Below are 17,616 nucleotides of genomic sequence, written 5' to 3'. Positions count from 1 at the left end.
TGTTGTTGTTGAAGTCATTATTTCAATACTGACCTACATTCTGACTTATAGACTATGTATATACTCTGGACATGTGGAGTTAGCAGTAGTAGTGCTGGAGATATTTTTGCAGTGCATGTTCCCTTTCCTTTCTGTAGGAGCTCCAGCTGGGGGAGCTCCTGGATCTAAACTCTTCGGCTGTCCCAAGCCTGAGCCATCATCCTGCCCTCTCCAGTGGTCTCTTGTGGAGATGACTTGAACCATAACAGACAGCTTCCGTCGTCATTCTCCTACAGTTCAGTATCTGGGCTCTAGCATTCCAAGATACTACTTGTAGCTCTGATAACTAGTCCCTCTTGAGTGCTAGGACAATACCTACCTCATTACCTTACCATGACTACACATTTGCTGCCCTTTCTAGCCAGCTGCATACTCTTCCCTAGGGATATTGTCATTTCAGAAACATCAACTACCTGGACCACTTTCCATCTCTGGTTCCCAGCTGGTGGATGTTTTCTAAAGAGCCAGGGATTGCTGGACCTTGACACTGGATATTATACTGGCATCCACTAAATACCTTCTGAGCCAGCCCAGTGCTAGCTGAACCTATAGATATTAAAAATAAAAACAAACAAAATAAACAAACAAAAAACTGAGGAAAGAAGAGATTACCTACTGCTAGGCTAGAGGGTCTATGGTCTGAATTTCATGTTGTAGCAGGTTTTTCATGAAAAGAGTAGGTCTTGGTCACAATGCCTACTGTCCTTACATTATCTGAATCTGATGTTTTACTCTGTGAAGTTTACTATACTCTGCATTGGAGGTGGTAAGGCACAAACACACAGCAAAGCTAAGCTGTGTCTGGACACCTCTGAGGTTTGCATAGCATTGATCTCTGATCACTGTGTGTTTGTGTATGTGTATGTATGTATGTGTGTGTGTGTGTGTGTGTGTGTGTGTGTGTGTTGGGGATTAAGGCAGATGCTTTCAATTACTCATTCTATCTTGCTAAACACATACCTGACATTAAAACAATCAATCCATCAAGTAAACAAACAAACAAACAAACAAACTGGTTTCTAGAAATTAAACTCATGTCTTTGTGCTTCAGAGCAAGAACTGAGCTATTCCTCAAGTCCATACCTTTTTCATCCTTCATGGAAAATCAGCATATCAGGCACAGGGATTCTGAGAAGGCAATTCATGTGAAGACTTCACTCAGCTCAAGTTTAGTCAGTGCCCCTAATCTTCTGTGATCCTTGACCAACATGGCTTACTTACCCTAGCCTGGGTTCCTAGAGTTGTACAATGGACCCAAGCATGCTTACAGCCTTTTCTCACAAAAGTGACAAACTGAAGAAGCATTGTCAACTGTCAAAACCCTGACAAGCATGACATGTTTCACTGCGACAAGATATAGGTTGTCCTGAAACTTAGGGACAGAGAATGGGAGCAGTAGCTAATTCTCAGGGCCAGTAGGGCCTAAGTCCCAACAGATTGAGTGACAGACAGACGGACAACTATATTCTACATCAGAAACATAGTTCTCTCAAGAGAATGTGTCCCAAGTACCCAGGGCCAAGTCAACTGTTGAACAAATCAATTTTCCTAACAGGATAGGACAGGATAGATAAATGCTTTCCCCTACCATTCCCTTCAGTGGAGACCAAATCACACATCAACCTTTGGTCATAAAAGAGGCTCGCTTTACACAGGAGTCAACATACCTTTATGCTATGGAAGCATGCTTGTCTGTTAGTAGCAGACACATAGGGAGGGCAGGTGTAATTCTGAAAGTTCTGGATATTTGCTATTGTACACAGAGCACTCAACAAATGAGAATGATCTCCTGGAGGTCTAAAAATGGGTGAGTTTCCCATTCCCTTGCACAGTGCGCCTTGGGCAAGAGATACACGGACAGACCACATGAACAGTCTCCTACCCCTGCCCAGGGCTTACAGCTATACATGTAAGCCAAAATGCTCAAAAAATAATGAGCTTTAATATTTTGGCTCAGTTTTATTTAATTAATTCTTTGAATTATAGGTTATTTTAAAACAAATACAACCTGAGTTTTAAGGGTTGCATTTGGCCAAGATTCCTGTATGTCCTGTAAATCCCAAGAACCTAGGGCTTATGCTTATAGAGATTAGAATCTGTAAGCATGGACACAAAATTCAGGCAAGAAGTGGGACCTACCTATCCTGGTCCCCACAATGATGAATCCTCAGTCAAACAACATAAAGCAAAGACTAACTTCAGTTCAAAGTTGCTTTCCCTGAGAATATACTCACAGCAGCACTGGAGTTTCCCTATGCTAATGATACATATAAAAAGACAGAAGGATCTGGCTGGAGTGTAAATGGAAGCCTATCCAGTTGGAGCCACTGGAAGAGCTCATAACCCCTCTCTGAGCTTAGGTTTTCTTGGTTTAGATTGGTTACCGAGATGGCTAAAACCCAACACGGGCCAGCATCTGCCAGTGTCTGCCACTGAACATGACTCTAATGTAGGAAGGGCTCCTCGGTCAGGAGGCTGACTCTTCAAGGAGGCCGCCATGACTGTAGATGCCTTTGGAGAATTTTAGACAAGGACATTTCAAGAGGAGAAACGTCCTTTAGAACTGAATTTCACATTGGGAGAGCTCCTCCTCAAAGGTCACCTTACTTTTCATCATTCCGTCCTTTGCCTCTTTGTGGCCTCAGTCTCATATCAAGGGTGGGATGGGATGCACTTTGATGAACATGCTCTGTCCTCTGGCCCTCAGGTCTCCCTCCCCCCCAGGACATGTGATGTGTGCAACAGACACAAGGGGCCCAGGAGCCACTCCACAGTGCTCGTAAGATTCATGGAACATTTTAATGCATATTTAGTTTACATATTGTACATAATTAGGCACAAATTATTGATTACTTCTGAAAACGATTCCACAGTGGCTGTTCTAGATGACTGAGCAGAGTGTTACCCATGCAGTTTGAGAGTTTTTGGTCAGTGGGTCACTGGGCAACTTTCATTTTGTCCATGGCTAAGAACATTCTTCTAATGCTCACCTATAAAAATTCAGTGTTGTAAATGATAAGAGGAAACTTTCTACAGAATTTCATTTGGTAGCTGAGGTCACTGGGACCCGCTTCCTAACCTAGTTCTTGGTAGTACAGAGTGTTGTCTGAATAATCACCTGGGACTTGACTCAGTTTCTCACCCAGGTGAGATGCTACTGTACAGCTGACCAAAGAGTCAATACAACTGCAATAGGCGCATCATGAACTATTCTAAGCTGCAGTCTCTCTCAAGGATGGTTTGTGCTGCTCTGTTTGGGAAAGCGCACAGCAAACCTTCCTGATTTCTACAAGGAAGTGATGGACTGAGAGCCATCAGTGAAAAAGCTGAGTGAAAAAGCTGAGAGAAAAAGCTGAGAGAAAAGGCTATGATAGTGTATTTATTTATTTGTTTATTTATTTTGTGTGTAGAGAACATATTGTCAAGTAAAAAGTGGCTGTTTAGGTTTTAGTCTCTTTAAAGAAGTCAACAAATCTTTAGTTTTGAAGTCCCATTAACAGAAACAGATCATTTTAGGAAATTAGTCAAGTTTAGATTTCCCAGCAGGAATTAAGCAAAGATTTCCCAGCAGGGGTCAAGCAAAAAAAGGCCTTATTTGCAAAGACAAACAGAAAATGTGTATAACTTAGATGAGCCCAAACCAGGCAAAACTGTCTGGTTTTCTGGATGGTACAACCTTCAGGCAGGAAGCAAAAGAGGAGGGCACTGGCCAAGACTATGCTGTCTGGAGGATGCGAGGGCAACAACTTCCTCTGAGGATGCTGACGAGAAGACCAGCCATCTCCCAAGACGAAATGAGACAAGGAGAACTGTGGCTTGGAGAAACGGCAGGTCTGCCTGAAATATTAGACGTCTGAAAACATCAAGCCCAACACTAAAAGATGTAAGACAATGTGAACTACGCCATCAGAAAAATGTTCTGGTCCCAGGTCTCAAAACACTAAGCAGTCAGAAGCAATGTGCAAGTCACACAAAAGCTAGTTTCTTGTTTACAGGTGGCCTGTTGCAACTGGAGATATACCAGGCTTTTGCAAAGAATTCCTCATCAAGAGATTCAAAGCAATGCTGCCCCATCCTGATGTGCTGGCCAAGATCCAAGCGCGGTTGGTTACATTTTGATCATGAGGGAAATGTGGGTTGAGGCCACAGCAAAAAGACGCCTGAGCAAAGTGTGCTGGATTGTTGCTCCTAAGGGTGTTGCTTTGAGCTGCTAAAGCTATTTGTCCATCAGGCACTCATTTAAATGCTGCTAGACTGTAAGGCAAGAGGAGGCCCTTGAGCTGCTCTCAGTTTGTGAAGACAACGGCAAGGCAAGAGTCCTGCAATTGACAGGAAGGCTAGTTCAGGAAGTCAACGGCAAGGCAAGAGTCCTGCGTGCGACAGGAGGACTAGTTCAGGAAGTCACTGAACATGAGCAGGTGGTCTATGGCACTAGGGCCCTGGACAGGGAGCCTGAAAAAAATGACATGGGTGTCAAACAGAAGGCTATGCTCAGGTCACCCCTAGACTATGGTCATGGGGCTGGGGGACAGGATGGTTGGGGGTAGGGCAGCATCTTCCTAGCCATGCACAGGACAGAACGGTAGGGAAGGTCAGGGAAGCAACAGTTGTCATTTGAAGGGCAACTGCTGTCATCACACTGTGCTGTCAAGCTTGGCCTTTTGTCCTTACAGATACCTCAAAGTCCACACTGAGTGGAGTGGGTAAAGTTTCAATGTTCTTTTCATAATTTCACTGGCTCCTTCTATAGCTTGCTTGGAAATGAGTGCTGTGCTCGCAATTACAAAGGAGAACTGTATCAGTCTGCCGGTGCTGGCACTGGGCTCATGTGCCAGATTTATATTTAAAAGTTACAACAGAGAGCAGAGGGAGCTATGGTGCGTGTGTGCATGCGTGTGTGCATGTGTGTGTGTGTGTGTGTGTGTGTGTGTGTGTGTGTGTGTGTGTAGTTCAATGCCAATACCACACAGTTTCCTGAGCTGAATGGTCACTGAACTAGGCAGTGTTTAGAATGAAGAATATAAGTTTAAGGACTGGCTGTTACCAGGTCTCTGGCGTCCATCTTTTAAAATGCTAGTCAATAATTTTCTGAACATTTAAGTAACACTGAAACATTTTTTCCTTGGGAGTACATGCATATCTGAAAACAACAACAACAAAAAAATCTAGATAGAAAGGGCGTGATATGAAAGAACTAGAGAGCATCCAACTCCACTAGGCACAGATGTCACTGGAGACCCCTTCCCAGACAATCCACTTTCAAACAGGACACTGTTTCCTGTGAGCTAACAGCAAAGAGACTCTTAAAAGAGACTTGGCAACATGAATGCTTACTTGAGCTCTTGGGAACTGGTGGCCAGCATACTTCGAATGCTTTTGTCCGCCAGGGGGCAGCCAGACAGACTGTAAGACAGGCCGGGAGATACAGTGAGTGGACCCCTAGGCTGCAGCAGCACCCGAACAACACAACACAAAGTTGAAATTCAAAATTCAATGTAGAGGAGCAATGGGCCAAGTGCTGTATACTGAAGGTTTGTATTATTAACTCTGAATGCCATCAAGATAAGCATTTCTGTTAATAATTTTAAGAAGAAAAATAAGAAAAAATACACATTCTCTTTGGTTTAAATTTTTGAGAATTTTTGTGAAATTGGGTGGCCTAAGGTTAATAATCCTTGTGTAATATGTTACAATAGCATGTGTTAGCATGGTATTGAAGGGCAGTGTACAGCACTCAGAGGGTTGACACAGAATCCAACATTTATACTTTGACAGCATTGTTGAGGTAAGCTGAAAACAATAAATTGAAAAGACAGAATCCACCATGAGAAAAATGAAGTCACACCTTCTGTGTGAGGCGTAATTACCAGTCACATGACCACTCTCATTACACCCTGGAGTTGGACATCTGCTACCAAACAAAAACAAAGACAGCCAGAATAGTAAATATGTTTTAAAAAAAAAACTTTTTAAAAGTTTCATTGTTTCCAGTTTAGCTGCAATGTCTGCAAGGGGAGTTAAGCACCCTGGAGAAAGCTGCAAATTGCATGGGGTTAAATGAAATGGCGTCTCCACACAGTAGAGCATTACTGGGAGCAAGCAGGTGCAAGGCAGCCTTTGGCTCTGCTCAACTGCAGCTGGAGAAACTCTTGGACCGCAAATGTGCATGCTCAAACGGCAAGGCATAGACAGGTCTGCTCTTTAGAAGTAAGCCAGAGAAGGGAGACTTAGAAGAACCAGCATGTCACCTTGTGCTATGCTTACGTGATTAAGTCTTTTTTGCTTTCCTTGCACTGAGGGTACTTGGGTTTGGGGCTCGGGATGGTCACCTCCCCTGGATACCTTCTTTCTTCCAGAGCCTCCTGGAATGGGTCCAAGTCTTCTGGCTGTAGACAAAACACAGCTTTAGAACCACATACAGCAACCGAACTCACCAGCTGAAGGTCCCTGGCTGCAGGATTGCCCTGTCCTTTTGCATCTCATATTTAAAAACCTAAATGTATCATTACTGTGATGAGGGCAATCAGGAAACACAAGGTGATCTGCCCATGGGCTGTTCAAATGCCACAGGATCTTGCTCAGTGTCAGCAGATATTATGGAAACCAGAGAAATACTCTACCTGGTCTTTTTTTTTTTTAAATCTAGAATCCTGAACAGTATGTGTATGGCTATTGGAAGAAACACCTTTCGGCTTGAGGACATTTTAGACTGGATTTTTGGCCAGTCAATGGCTAGTGTTTCACATATATGCACTTTTCTCCTTTTCTATATCAAGGCAATGGAAGACCAACTATGTTAATGTTGTAATTTAAATTAGTTTTTAAAAGTAAAGTACCTGCTTTTGGTGATCCCATGCAGAAGTAACCTAGATTTTCCTGGAGAGGACAATGCTCACTATACATACTTCCTAAGTCCACACTACAAGCAAAAAGGCAAGTATACTTCTGAATGGTCCATTGTGAAGAGGCTTTTGTTACTGGAGGGAAGCTTAATTTTAATTAAAATAAATCCAGAAACTATTACTTCTTTCTCAATGGTCATGGTTTAACTGTGGGACAAAGGACCTTTACATTTAGCTTGACATTCAAATTTGATTCCATTTACATAATGTCTAAGTATTTAACTCCATTTGAAGACTGAAGATAAGAGCCTGTAGTGGTTTAAGTCAGAATGGCCCCCATAGGATCATATGTTTAGATACCTGGGATTCTAGCAGTTTATGGAACGTTTTGGAAAGGATGAGGGTAGCCTTGTTGTTGTAGAAGGTGTTTTAGTGGAGGTGGGCATTTGGGGTTTGAAATGTGAGCTCTTAGCTGTTCGGGCAGCCATGCCTTCTTTCTGCCATTGTGGACTCGAATGTTCTGAAACTGTACACCCAATTAAACCCTTCCAATTTAAAATTGCCTTGGCCATGTTGTTTTATGACAGCAATTGAAGAGGAAGCAAGGCAGACTGTGCCTAAGTTGAGTGAGGCAGCTCATATCTCTATATCTAGCATTGGGGGCAGAGGGATAAAGCAAGGAACACTGTAGCTTTGAGGTCAGTCAGGACTATACAGCACAAAAACAAAAAAGGCTCAATGCCAGACCTGTTAATAGTCCCTTTCCTACTCTAAGGCGCTGTTGGTCTGATAAGTACTCCACATTCTACTAATATTTTTCTTCTTCTTCTTTTTTAACAATGGATAAAGGCTTGAGAACTTTCAAGGTTGACCACTAAAAAGGGTCTCCAATAAAGAAAAGAAATTCTTAGGGCTGGGGAGATGACAAATGGGTAAGAATACTTGCCCTGCAAACATAGGGACCAAAGTTTGAATCCTCAGCACCTATGTAAAAAGTTGGATATGGTGTGGGTACTGTTAGCTTCAGTACTGGGAAAGGAAAAAGAAGCACAAGAGAGTCCACAGGCAAGTCAGCTTCATTAGATAGTGAGCTTGTTCAGTGAGAGACCCTGCTGTCAAAAGACATAAAGCGGAGAGGAAGCCAGCTGAGTGTCTTCTCTGATCTTTGTATGTGGGTACACCCATACACTAACACCCATAAGCACAGGCACACCAAGAAAGAAAATATCTTTTAGTTCAAGTGGTATTATATTACAGTAGTAAACTAATTTGAAAATTCAAACTAAAATATATACTTTCACATAGGCATTTTAAAAATACTGCCATAAACAAAGAATCAGATGACTGTACTAAGATACATTATACAAGAAGTATAGTCTAAGTGCTTGAGCTTATTCATAGCACACATTTAATAAGTACTTATTTTAAATGATTGGGTCTCACTCTATAGCTCAAGTTGGCCTAGACCTCTTGACCCTCCTGCCTATACTGCTTGGATGTTAGGGTTACAGGCATGTACCACCCATCCTCCTGCCTATACTGTATCATAAAAACGCAGTACTGTTTTGTTTGAAAATAAAATAATATGATCCTTTCTTTAATAACCTGGAAGAACAAATAGTAATGATGCATATTTATTAGAAAATAAAGTTTGAAACAGCCCATAGTCTATTTCTCTTAAATCAGTATCAGTCACATATCTCCCCTGAATCAACCAAAAATGTTCTCTGAGTCCTTGTCAGCTAAAGGTCAAATTTAGGGAGAAAATGCATTTTCTCTTGAAGAGTGTGCAAATGACTCTTCCTCCCCAGGCCTCTCTTGGGCTCATAACAAATACATGTAGGGGCAAGGAGAAGACAATCTTACGTTAAGATTACTTACGGTAATCTCTTTAGGGTCATCCTCATCTACCCTCCGAGGCTTCATTTTGGTGTAGTCTACAGGCAAGTCCCAGCAGTCCCCCTCGCTCAGCTGGAAGCATCGGCTGCTCATCACTGCCTGCTGCTGTGGGGACATGGGTTCCAGGGGTGTCAGGACTGGGCAGCAGCTGTCTCGAGGCCTCTGCTTGTTCATGCTCAGGTCCAGGGTGCCATTCTCATCTACCTCCATGTCTGGGTTCTGTTGAAAGAAAAATGTCTAATCCAGAGGGCCTGATTGCCTTCCCATCCTTCCCTGACTAAAGATGACCATTAGCTAAGACTGAGTTTATCACCCACTACTGCCCCTTCATTAACTCCCAGGTGAACTATCATGATCTGCAGGCATGCCCACTACCACAGGCCTACCTGAAAAACTGCTTCTGTCCATCTATCATTTATCTATCTATCCATCCATTTGCTTTCTATCTATCCACCCACCCAATCTCCCTCTCCTCCATCATCACTTCAGCCATGCGTTCATTGGTCCTTCCCCCATCCATCCACTGTCCACATATCCACCTCTGTCTTTCCATCATACAGCAGCTCAACTGTCTTCCTGGCATTCCATTGATGACAATAATTCCAGAATGGGGGAAAAGAAAAGGAACTTGAATGTTGAAGAAAGGATGGAGAAGGTGCTAGAATTTTCCTTCTGACATGAAATCCAGGGCCAAAAAATTTCCATTTCAGAACAGTACTGGTATGCAGTACAGTTCCCAAGGCCCTATTATGGGGATTCTGGACTGAGCTGATCTGGATATCTCCATATCTGATACTGTGTCAAATGGGTAAAAAATAAAAAGTAAGACCACACATACACACACATACACACACACACACACACACACACACACACACACATACATGAATGCATGCATGCCTTGAAACAGGCCAAGCTTGCCAGTGGGTTTTGCTGGCAGAGGGGTGAAGGCATTTAGATAGCAGGGAATAAGCAAACCTCCATTTTCTCAGGAGAGTTCACATTCTCAAGGAAAAATGTGACTTCTAGCTTGAGTGACACTGTGGCCTCTGATGTCTAGACACCTGTCCCTTTGGTTGGGAAGGTAAAGGGCACATGGGACAAGGGTCCTTCCTTCTAGCTGCATCCTTCATATATTTTTCAGTGTTGCTGTGACAGAACTATCAAAGAAGCCCAGATTCTAAGCTTTGATACTAATTTAGACCATAACATACTGGAGTCATTATCCTAATCCTAGTATTATTCTTAAAAAAGAAAAAAAAAAACCAAACAACTCTGGTAGAGATGTCTTTCTTCTTACAGAGGAATGGCTTCTGTACGTGCCTTCAGTAGCCCAGAAGCCCATGAAGAGGGCATGTCCCCAGACACTATTCCACTACTGTAGAGTAAAACCATCAAAGGAATGAAAGCATAAGGTGGCCAGTCTTCCTTTGATCTCATACATCACAATGATTTATGACAACTACTGCCAGCACCCAGATCCTCCAGATACACAGAGGGCAGGTGGTCAGTGCACAGGTTGCACTTATTGACACACTGCTTCCTGCCTAGAGCCCTGGAGAGCCAACTCAGTCTCTTCCCTGCCCATCTTAAAGGCTTGCTCTTCTGTTCTGGGTGCCAGCAGCACTGCGGTGGGCAGAGTGCCCATATGGTGGAAGGAGAGAACCTCTGCTGGTTATCCTTGGACCTCAATACATGAACCATGGCACACCTGCTTCTCTACACATTCATACATGTATACAAGCAATAGCTTAAAAGGAGAAATGAGTCTAGGTGTATTTTATAATCTCAAAATAAAAAATAATAATGATAAATGCAATTTCTTTTAACAAGTGAAAAAAAAAAAACAAAAACAATAACAATAACCATCTTCCCTGAATGCCGCTGTCTCTTCTAGCAGCAAGGGTACTCCGAGTTAACAGTTTTGGCTGAGAGCAGACTATCAAAGTGCAATCAGATGTGACTTCTTTGCTTCCCTGACGTGTGTTACCTAGTAGGCATGTGGTGAAGGAGCGGCTTCACATTTACCTAATAATGCTGCCACCAAACCGTCTATTGTTTACATGCCAAGCTGTACCCTTTTTTGGTTTTGTGTACTATTCAACTGAGACACCATAAAGGTCACAGATGATAGCTGTGCTGATGTCCCAGGCACAAGTTAGGGTTGGAGGGGAACCAAAGCAACTGCCCTTTGTTCTGAGGCACAAGGCTGTAGGGCCGGCAGTGAACAAACTCATAGCCAGCTCCCCTGGCTCACGGCTGGGGCCCTGGGCATACCCTGGCAGTACACAGGTCCTGTGGCTTGGTGGACAGGTTCTGTGGCATTTCACGGCATCGTGTGGACAGGTTGAGAATGGCTGTGGCTGCCATGTGCGCGGCCTCCATGTCGTGTGTGTAGTCAAAGCTGCTCTTGCTACAGGTGCTACTGGCGCTGCTGCCACCACCACAGCTGAGGTTGCTGCTGCTGCTGGGTGCATAGCTGCTGGTGGTGCTGCTGCTGGGGCTGGCATTCTTGCAGTACCGCTTGGCTGCAGAGACAGAGGACAGTGTGGTTAGGCCCTGCACCCAGGATGCTGGATACATAATTGGTCCTGACCCACCTGTCTTTAGACACACAGAAATGGGGGTTATTCATGAAGAGCCCAGATTCTGGCCCCTTCTACACTGGGCATGCTTGAATGAACAGATTATTAGGATGACCTTGGGAGAGGATCACCCTTGTTTTGACAGGCTACTCATGTCTGCTGCAGCATCTAGCCACATGGGTAGGACAGGACTTGGCAACTGGGACATCAAGAGGTTGACCACTCTTTCTCGCCATGTGTGGCTGGGGATACCAACTGGGGTTCAGTGTTGCCTGTGTTGTTGACCCAGGTTCTCGGGATCTCCAAGAACCAACACCACTGAGGCAATGAGGATGACAGGTTTTGTAAAGTAAGTTTCTGGCAGTGCAGGCATACCAACTATTGTGAGCCAAACACCTCTGTCCTCTCATTGTTATACAGGCATCTGAAGTTTGAGGGAAGGATAAGCTTGGCCTGTGCTGAGGACAGAGACCAGAGGACACCTGTATCAGCTCTCCATTTGCCTGCAGGGCGTCTTTCTTTGCAGGTGCCTTGATTAGCATGCATTCATGCCAGCACCCTCATATACAACCAGCAGGTATTTGGGAGTAAGGGTTAATTTCCAAGCTGCTTCACTGCCTCTCCTTCATGGTTGATTTATTAGGATGGGTCCTTTACACTAACACAGAAGCACAGCTAGTTGAGCTCGCAGAATATTTATTTGTACCAAGGCCAGATATTCCACACAGAGACGCCCTGCCCAGCCCCCTCAGAGTGAGGAATTATCTACAGAGAACTGCTAAGGGGACAGAGAGGCACTGAGGGGAGGGGCCTTATGGCTAGCCACTGCTTCTGGCTTATGACCTGAGGGTCTTTACCTGCTCTGTACATAGAGCGTGATTTTGGCAGTTGTTCTCCAAAGAGGAAGAAATAAACAAAATGAACCATAAAACTCACATGACTAACACAGGCTTTGCCATCCATACTACAAAATTATCTTCAGACACTAAAGAGTGAAATGACCCTCACTGGTAATGTGAGTTTGGATTAAATGCTGCCTGCTTAAGACTTGGGGAAGATACGGTATTGGGAAAACATTTTAATAAAACTCAGGTTACTTTAGATAAGGCCATGATTATCAGATCCTGGGGCAAAAGTGACCACATCATTCTAATTTCAGCCATTACACTTGGAAACAAAATGCACAAGCAACTGTTTGTTTCATTCAGATATCTTCTAAGAAACCACAGACAGTTTCAACACAGCTCGTGTAGGACAAGAAGCCAGTTGGACACACTGTTAATTCTACAGTGTTAGTTAATTGATTAACCTGAGTAGCACGGGGGCAACTCCTGCACTGGGTAGGATGAGGGGTCAGTGGCCACCTGCTTGCTCTCTTCTCTCTCTCTTGTAAATTCCATTAGCATGATTATAGAACTGCATGTGTGAGCCTCTGAGTGACTGAGAACAGTACAGGGGACCAGGCAGAGACCTGCACATGGACCACATTTGCAATGCTTTGTAATGTTGTGGATGTAGTCTCAAGTCAATGACTCTGCATCATTACGTTTTTGTTTTTGTTTTGTTTTGTTTTTTGATAAAAAATAAGAGCATAATATCAGTAGAAAAACTCAATAACACATATGAGGTTGTCTTTGAGATAGAGCTCACCATATAGTATAGGCTGCTCTAGAATTAAAGAGCCTCCTGCATCTACCTACCAAGTCAAAATGCTGGTGCTATCAGCATTTACCTCCTCATTTCAACAAGGTTTTCTTTTCTTTCTAAATGGGCATGGCAAGCTAGTGGTTCAGGAAAAAAAAAATCACTTCTTTTTTGTTTGTTTTTTTGTTGTTTTGAGACAGGGTCTCATATGTAGGACTGTGTCAGAGCAGGCAGATATTTCCACTTAGTGATGTGTAGCGTCCATCCTTAGGTATGTGGGCACAGAGTTAGGGGAGAACTGGCAGGTGTCTCTGGGATTTTAGCTATGTCCTGCAACACCCTGTCTCATGCCAATTGCTTCTCAGGCCAAGTATACCAGGTCTCTAGCTTCCTACCTCCCTGGGGATGTTGCTATATGCCTGCCACACAGATGCAGACACTGGGGCTGTTCAGGGCAGGCAGCCGGAAGAAAGTGGCCTGTTCTTCCCCAGCATTTTATTTGCTCAAAAACACTACATCTGTTGAAAACAACTCACTAAACTAAAATTTTAAAGTGATTGCCTTTCTCTTATCTTACTTTGATCACTTTCCATTATCTTGAAGTTGTGAGTGTAAATATGGAGCAGCATGCACTTTTCCCAGTAGTTTAAGTCATGGAGATGATGCCTGCATTCTGAGAAGTGGGCAGTGCAGAAGGCTAGCAGGTGCCTGAATTGTTAGCAACTTCTACATGCACCTGTCCATTTCCATCACTCATACAGCTAGGGTCATTCATATTCACATCTACATTCCTCCTTTTACTGAGTCTACATAATAATTTTTGTTCTATGTGAAATAAAATTAACACCGACTGTACTTCAATTAGTTCAAGTAAATGATGTCTTTCACCCTGCTAATACTGCTTGATGTCCACAGGACTGTGGGTCTGAGTCACTAAGGCCACCACAGCATGGTGTTCACTCATTGGTGCTGAGGCCAAAAGTACTGCACATTGAAGGTATTTGCCTGGGATGCCCAGTTATTGTCTTCCCCCATGTCTGATCAGAATAAGAGTGGCTTATTACACTTTCTGTTTCCTTAGCAAAATGGTCTATTTCAGATGAAACTATGTATTCTAGGTACCAGCAGATGATGGGAAGAGAATGTGAAGGCTTCTCTCCCAGAGGCCGCCAGTGCTTGATAGCCAGGCAGCCACACTGATTGCTACCTTCAGACTGCATTCTGTCCCTAGCTGAAGAACACAGAATATCATTACAAAACCCCAAGGCTAAATAAACATGGCTGCCTTCAAAGACTGAAAACCTAATAGCAAAACCAACACAAAACCTGCAGCTAGAACCTCCTTAGCATCCTACTTGTGGAAATTCTCACAATCCTTTGAGGATGTCTGTTTCTTTCATTTTTTAATTTTCCTTCAGGGAATAGTCACATGACCATACACTCAGCAATTTCCATGAGAACCAGATAGAAAGGAATACAGGGGACACTGTTCACTAAGGTGGGTGCGCTCAAAAGAAGGGCTAAGTCCCTTGGCCCTTAACTTCTTTGTTGTGTATTATAAGCAGGCAGAGATGAAGATTCAGAATCCTCCATGGAAAACAGAGTTTGTCTGCATATGCTGGGGGACCAGACCTTCATAGGGCCTGATTACTACCTCTGTCAGAATCCCTTTTGCATGGCCACTGCCTTCCTGGCCCACCCTCCATGACAATGTCTAGAGACTCTGAGGAGTAGGCACTTTGTCCACTGACAGCTAACATACTGGTATACTCCTAGGTACACAGACCAGTGACAGGGCACAGAGCTGCCCTGAAGGCAGATAGTGTGTTTGCAAGGACATGGGTAGCTGCTGTAATGGGATGGAAGGCAGCAGCAAACCTAAGTGGTGAGCTGTGCCCAGGGATGCAGCACCCAAGACTAGCAATTTGTCCTGCAAATGACTTGGTGGCAAGCATTGGAGGGGAGCAGGGTCTAAGCAGGCATTATTTTAAGTTGTGGGACGTGTTATTGACCTAGACATTGGTCTAGACCACAAGAGAGATGGAGTGACCACAGCACTCATAACCACAGCAATGGATTTTAAAATTTCATAGAATTTCCCATGTCATGAGATACCCCTCCTTTCATTTTCTCGTTAACATTTAAAGACACAAGAGCCATTCTTAGTTGCCTGTGACATAGGGTAGAGAGCTGATAACTTTTCACTCATGGACTGAGCTGTCCCTTGTCCTTCCTTCCCATGTCATCTCCTTCCTATCTGAGGTGTCCAAATTCACTGTGACAGACAACACGAGGAGGCTGTTCTTTCAGCCCCTATGGTTGAACCTTGCTTTTCTTTCTGGCCTCCCTAGATCACCTGTACATTCCCAAATCTAAAGGCAGCCCTGAACACCAGGTCTACTCCAACCCTGCAACAAAGTAAACAATTTGCCATTTGGTGGGACTCATCCAGTCCTTCAGACAGAATGAACCATGCTTCCCTATGCAAGCATGCATGTAACACACTTTTGTTTCATCTCACCTCTGAACCCTTCTGCCAAGGAGGACAGACCAAGTAGCCTAGAGACTGACAGATAACAACCACTGGGAGAAGCAGAGGGCTGATGGGAGGCTGCAGGGGAGGCTTGGTAGTCAATTGAAGAGCTGATATGCAGGCCCTATGGCTTAGCTACATCACTCTGCACTTCCAGTCAGTGTTCCCAGTCCCTATGAGCTATAAATTCTATTGTCAGGCCAGATTCTCTTATTTTTCTAAGAGCTGGAGGTCCATTCTTTTTGTGCCTGAAAGAAGTCTGGGGCAAACAGGGGGCTGCTGCCATAGTCAACATACTGGAATCTACCTTCTGTACCCAGGCACAGGGGTGACTTCCCTAGGTGGGGGTCTCCTATAAAGTCTTATGATTCAGCACTTTTGTCCAAGGTGGGCCTTTTTTAGAAGTAACTCTGCCAGCAGAGACCACAGGAGAGAACTAGAGCTTTGATTAACCCCCTCAGAAAGTTGTAGTGGAAGGCTGCTATTCCTTTTGTTCTTGATTTCCTGAGAATCTAATACTGTGATTTAACTGAGTATGCTCAATAGACTTGTCTTTTCTGGTGGACCAATGGAAAGCATAACTTATCCCATGTTCACACCCCAAGCTTTCAAGACAGTTATCTTTCCGGGCTTGAGAGAATCAGAACCAATAAATATACTCACTCCTTCCTTTATGGTGGAAAAAAAGCACCCACAGACCATCTTATTACCATTGATCACCACAGTAGCCTTAAGCAGGGACAGTCCCCCTCTATTCTCAAGGAAGTGAGTACACTAGAAGTTCCTTTGGTCCAGGAGGACCCTGTAGCTCATAAGGCTGAGATAGCCCAAACATCTCCACTTGCAGCCCAGGAAAAGGTATGTAGCTCTAAGACAAAGCCATGACTCTCCGTATGTACCCAGGAGAAAGTCAGTAAGGTAAGAAGAGAAAGCCTCATCAAATTGCTTGAGAGAACAGTGTCCTGGACCACAGCCTTGGGATAGGAATGTGAAAGAGAACATCTAGTGAAGAGATTAACTGAATCATCATGCACTGTCAATGGATTGGAAAGTATCAACTTGAGTTTACATCTGTGTGAAGATAATTTCCTTTTGGTCCTTCATTTGCAACTGAGTGAACACATTTTGAGACTTGAAACTAGCAGGCAATTATTACCAAACAGAAACCCAAAATACTTAGTTCCATGATACCTGAGGTCTTACGTTTGTTCTATGTGTATCTATTTGTCTGAATATTAAAGAGCTGATGACACACATAGACAATCAATATGTGAAATGTCAATGAAATATTAAATTTCATTCACAAAACAAATTACTTAGTATCTCTATAAGAAAAACACACCTTAAAAAAAATATACAGCAGCTTATGTTGGATTGTTACAATGTTTTTGAATCTCCAGACATTTCTTTTAAATTCTGTCCATGGATGTGTGTGATTTTAAGTATCTTTTTCAGAGAGGGGCCCTAAAAATCGCTCTTTAAAATCTTTAAAAATCTTTAAAATCCCCTCTTCTTCCATGTACAGGAAAGTGTCCAACCCGACTCTGACATCCTCAGATGACTTGTAAGTTAACTGCACATTAGTTCTAAGAAGGCAGGGACCCCAAGGCTCAGGGTCAAATGTCCCACACTGAAGCTGGCCTTCCTGATATCCAGATAGAGAAGGAGCTCAAGCTTGGTTTGCTCAAAGGGCTGGCTGAATCAAGAGTCCGGTGTAGCTTTTAAGACATACTTCTAGTACACAGAGGATCTCCAGGGATCCACCTTAATTAGTCTAGGGTGCAGCCTGTGCATAACACTTGAACAAGGCCCTCAAAAGTTTCTACTATGTACCCTTGAAGATATATTACCAATGTGGAACTTCTCAAAATAGTTCAACCTGTTCCTTCCAGTGAAACTTGTCTTGGGTATTTGCCTTTTAAAAGGCTCATTTGACAAGGGTACGGGCTCAGCCACACCCCAAAAGACGGAGGGCCCAGGGTCTTGTTTGCTATATCCTGTAAATATCCAGAGGCCAATGCCTTGGAGTCATTGCAGAAACAGTGCCCCTCCTGCCCACAGGTGTCTCCACCTT

At 43.6% G+C, this 17,616-nt stretch overlaps 1 protein-coding gene across 17 annotated transcripts in view; it reads right to left on the bottom strand.

Moving 5' to 3' along the window:
* The window catches only part of Myt1l (myelin transcription factor 1 like), a 393,932-nt gene that overhangs the window by 64,132 nt on the left and 312,184 nt on the right, over window positions 1–17,616 (bottom strand). For all 17 annotated transcript variants that reach the window (XM_031355923.1, XM_031355921.1, XM_031355929.1 and 14 more), the window contains 4 exons: window positions 11,058–11,308; window positions 8,763–8,999; window positions 6,304–6,425; window positions 5,374–5,442 (listed from right to left, as the gene is read on the bottom strand). In XM_031355923.1, coding sequence (XP_031211783.1) covers window positions 5,374–5,442; window positions 6,304–6,425; window positions 8,763–8,999; window positions 11,058–11,308 — 679 coding nt within the window. The remainder of the gene's footprint in view (window positions 1–5,373; window positions 5,443–6,303; window positions 6,426–8,762; window positions 9,000–11,057; window positions 11,309–17,616) is intronic.

Source organism: Mastomys coucha, unplaced genomic scaffold (genome assembly GCF_008632895.1).
Source record: "Mastomys coucha isolate ucsf_1 unplaced genomic scaffold, UCSF_Mcou_1 pScaffold6, whole genome shotgun sequence".
Taxonomy (NCBI): domain Eukaryota; kingdom Metazoa; phylum Chordata; class Mammalia; order Rodentia; family Muridae; genus Mastomys; species Mastomys coucha.
This window is presented reverse-complemented; position numbering and strand designations above follow the sequence as displayed.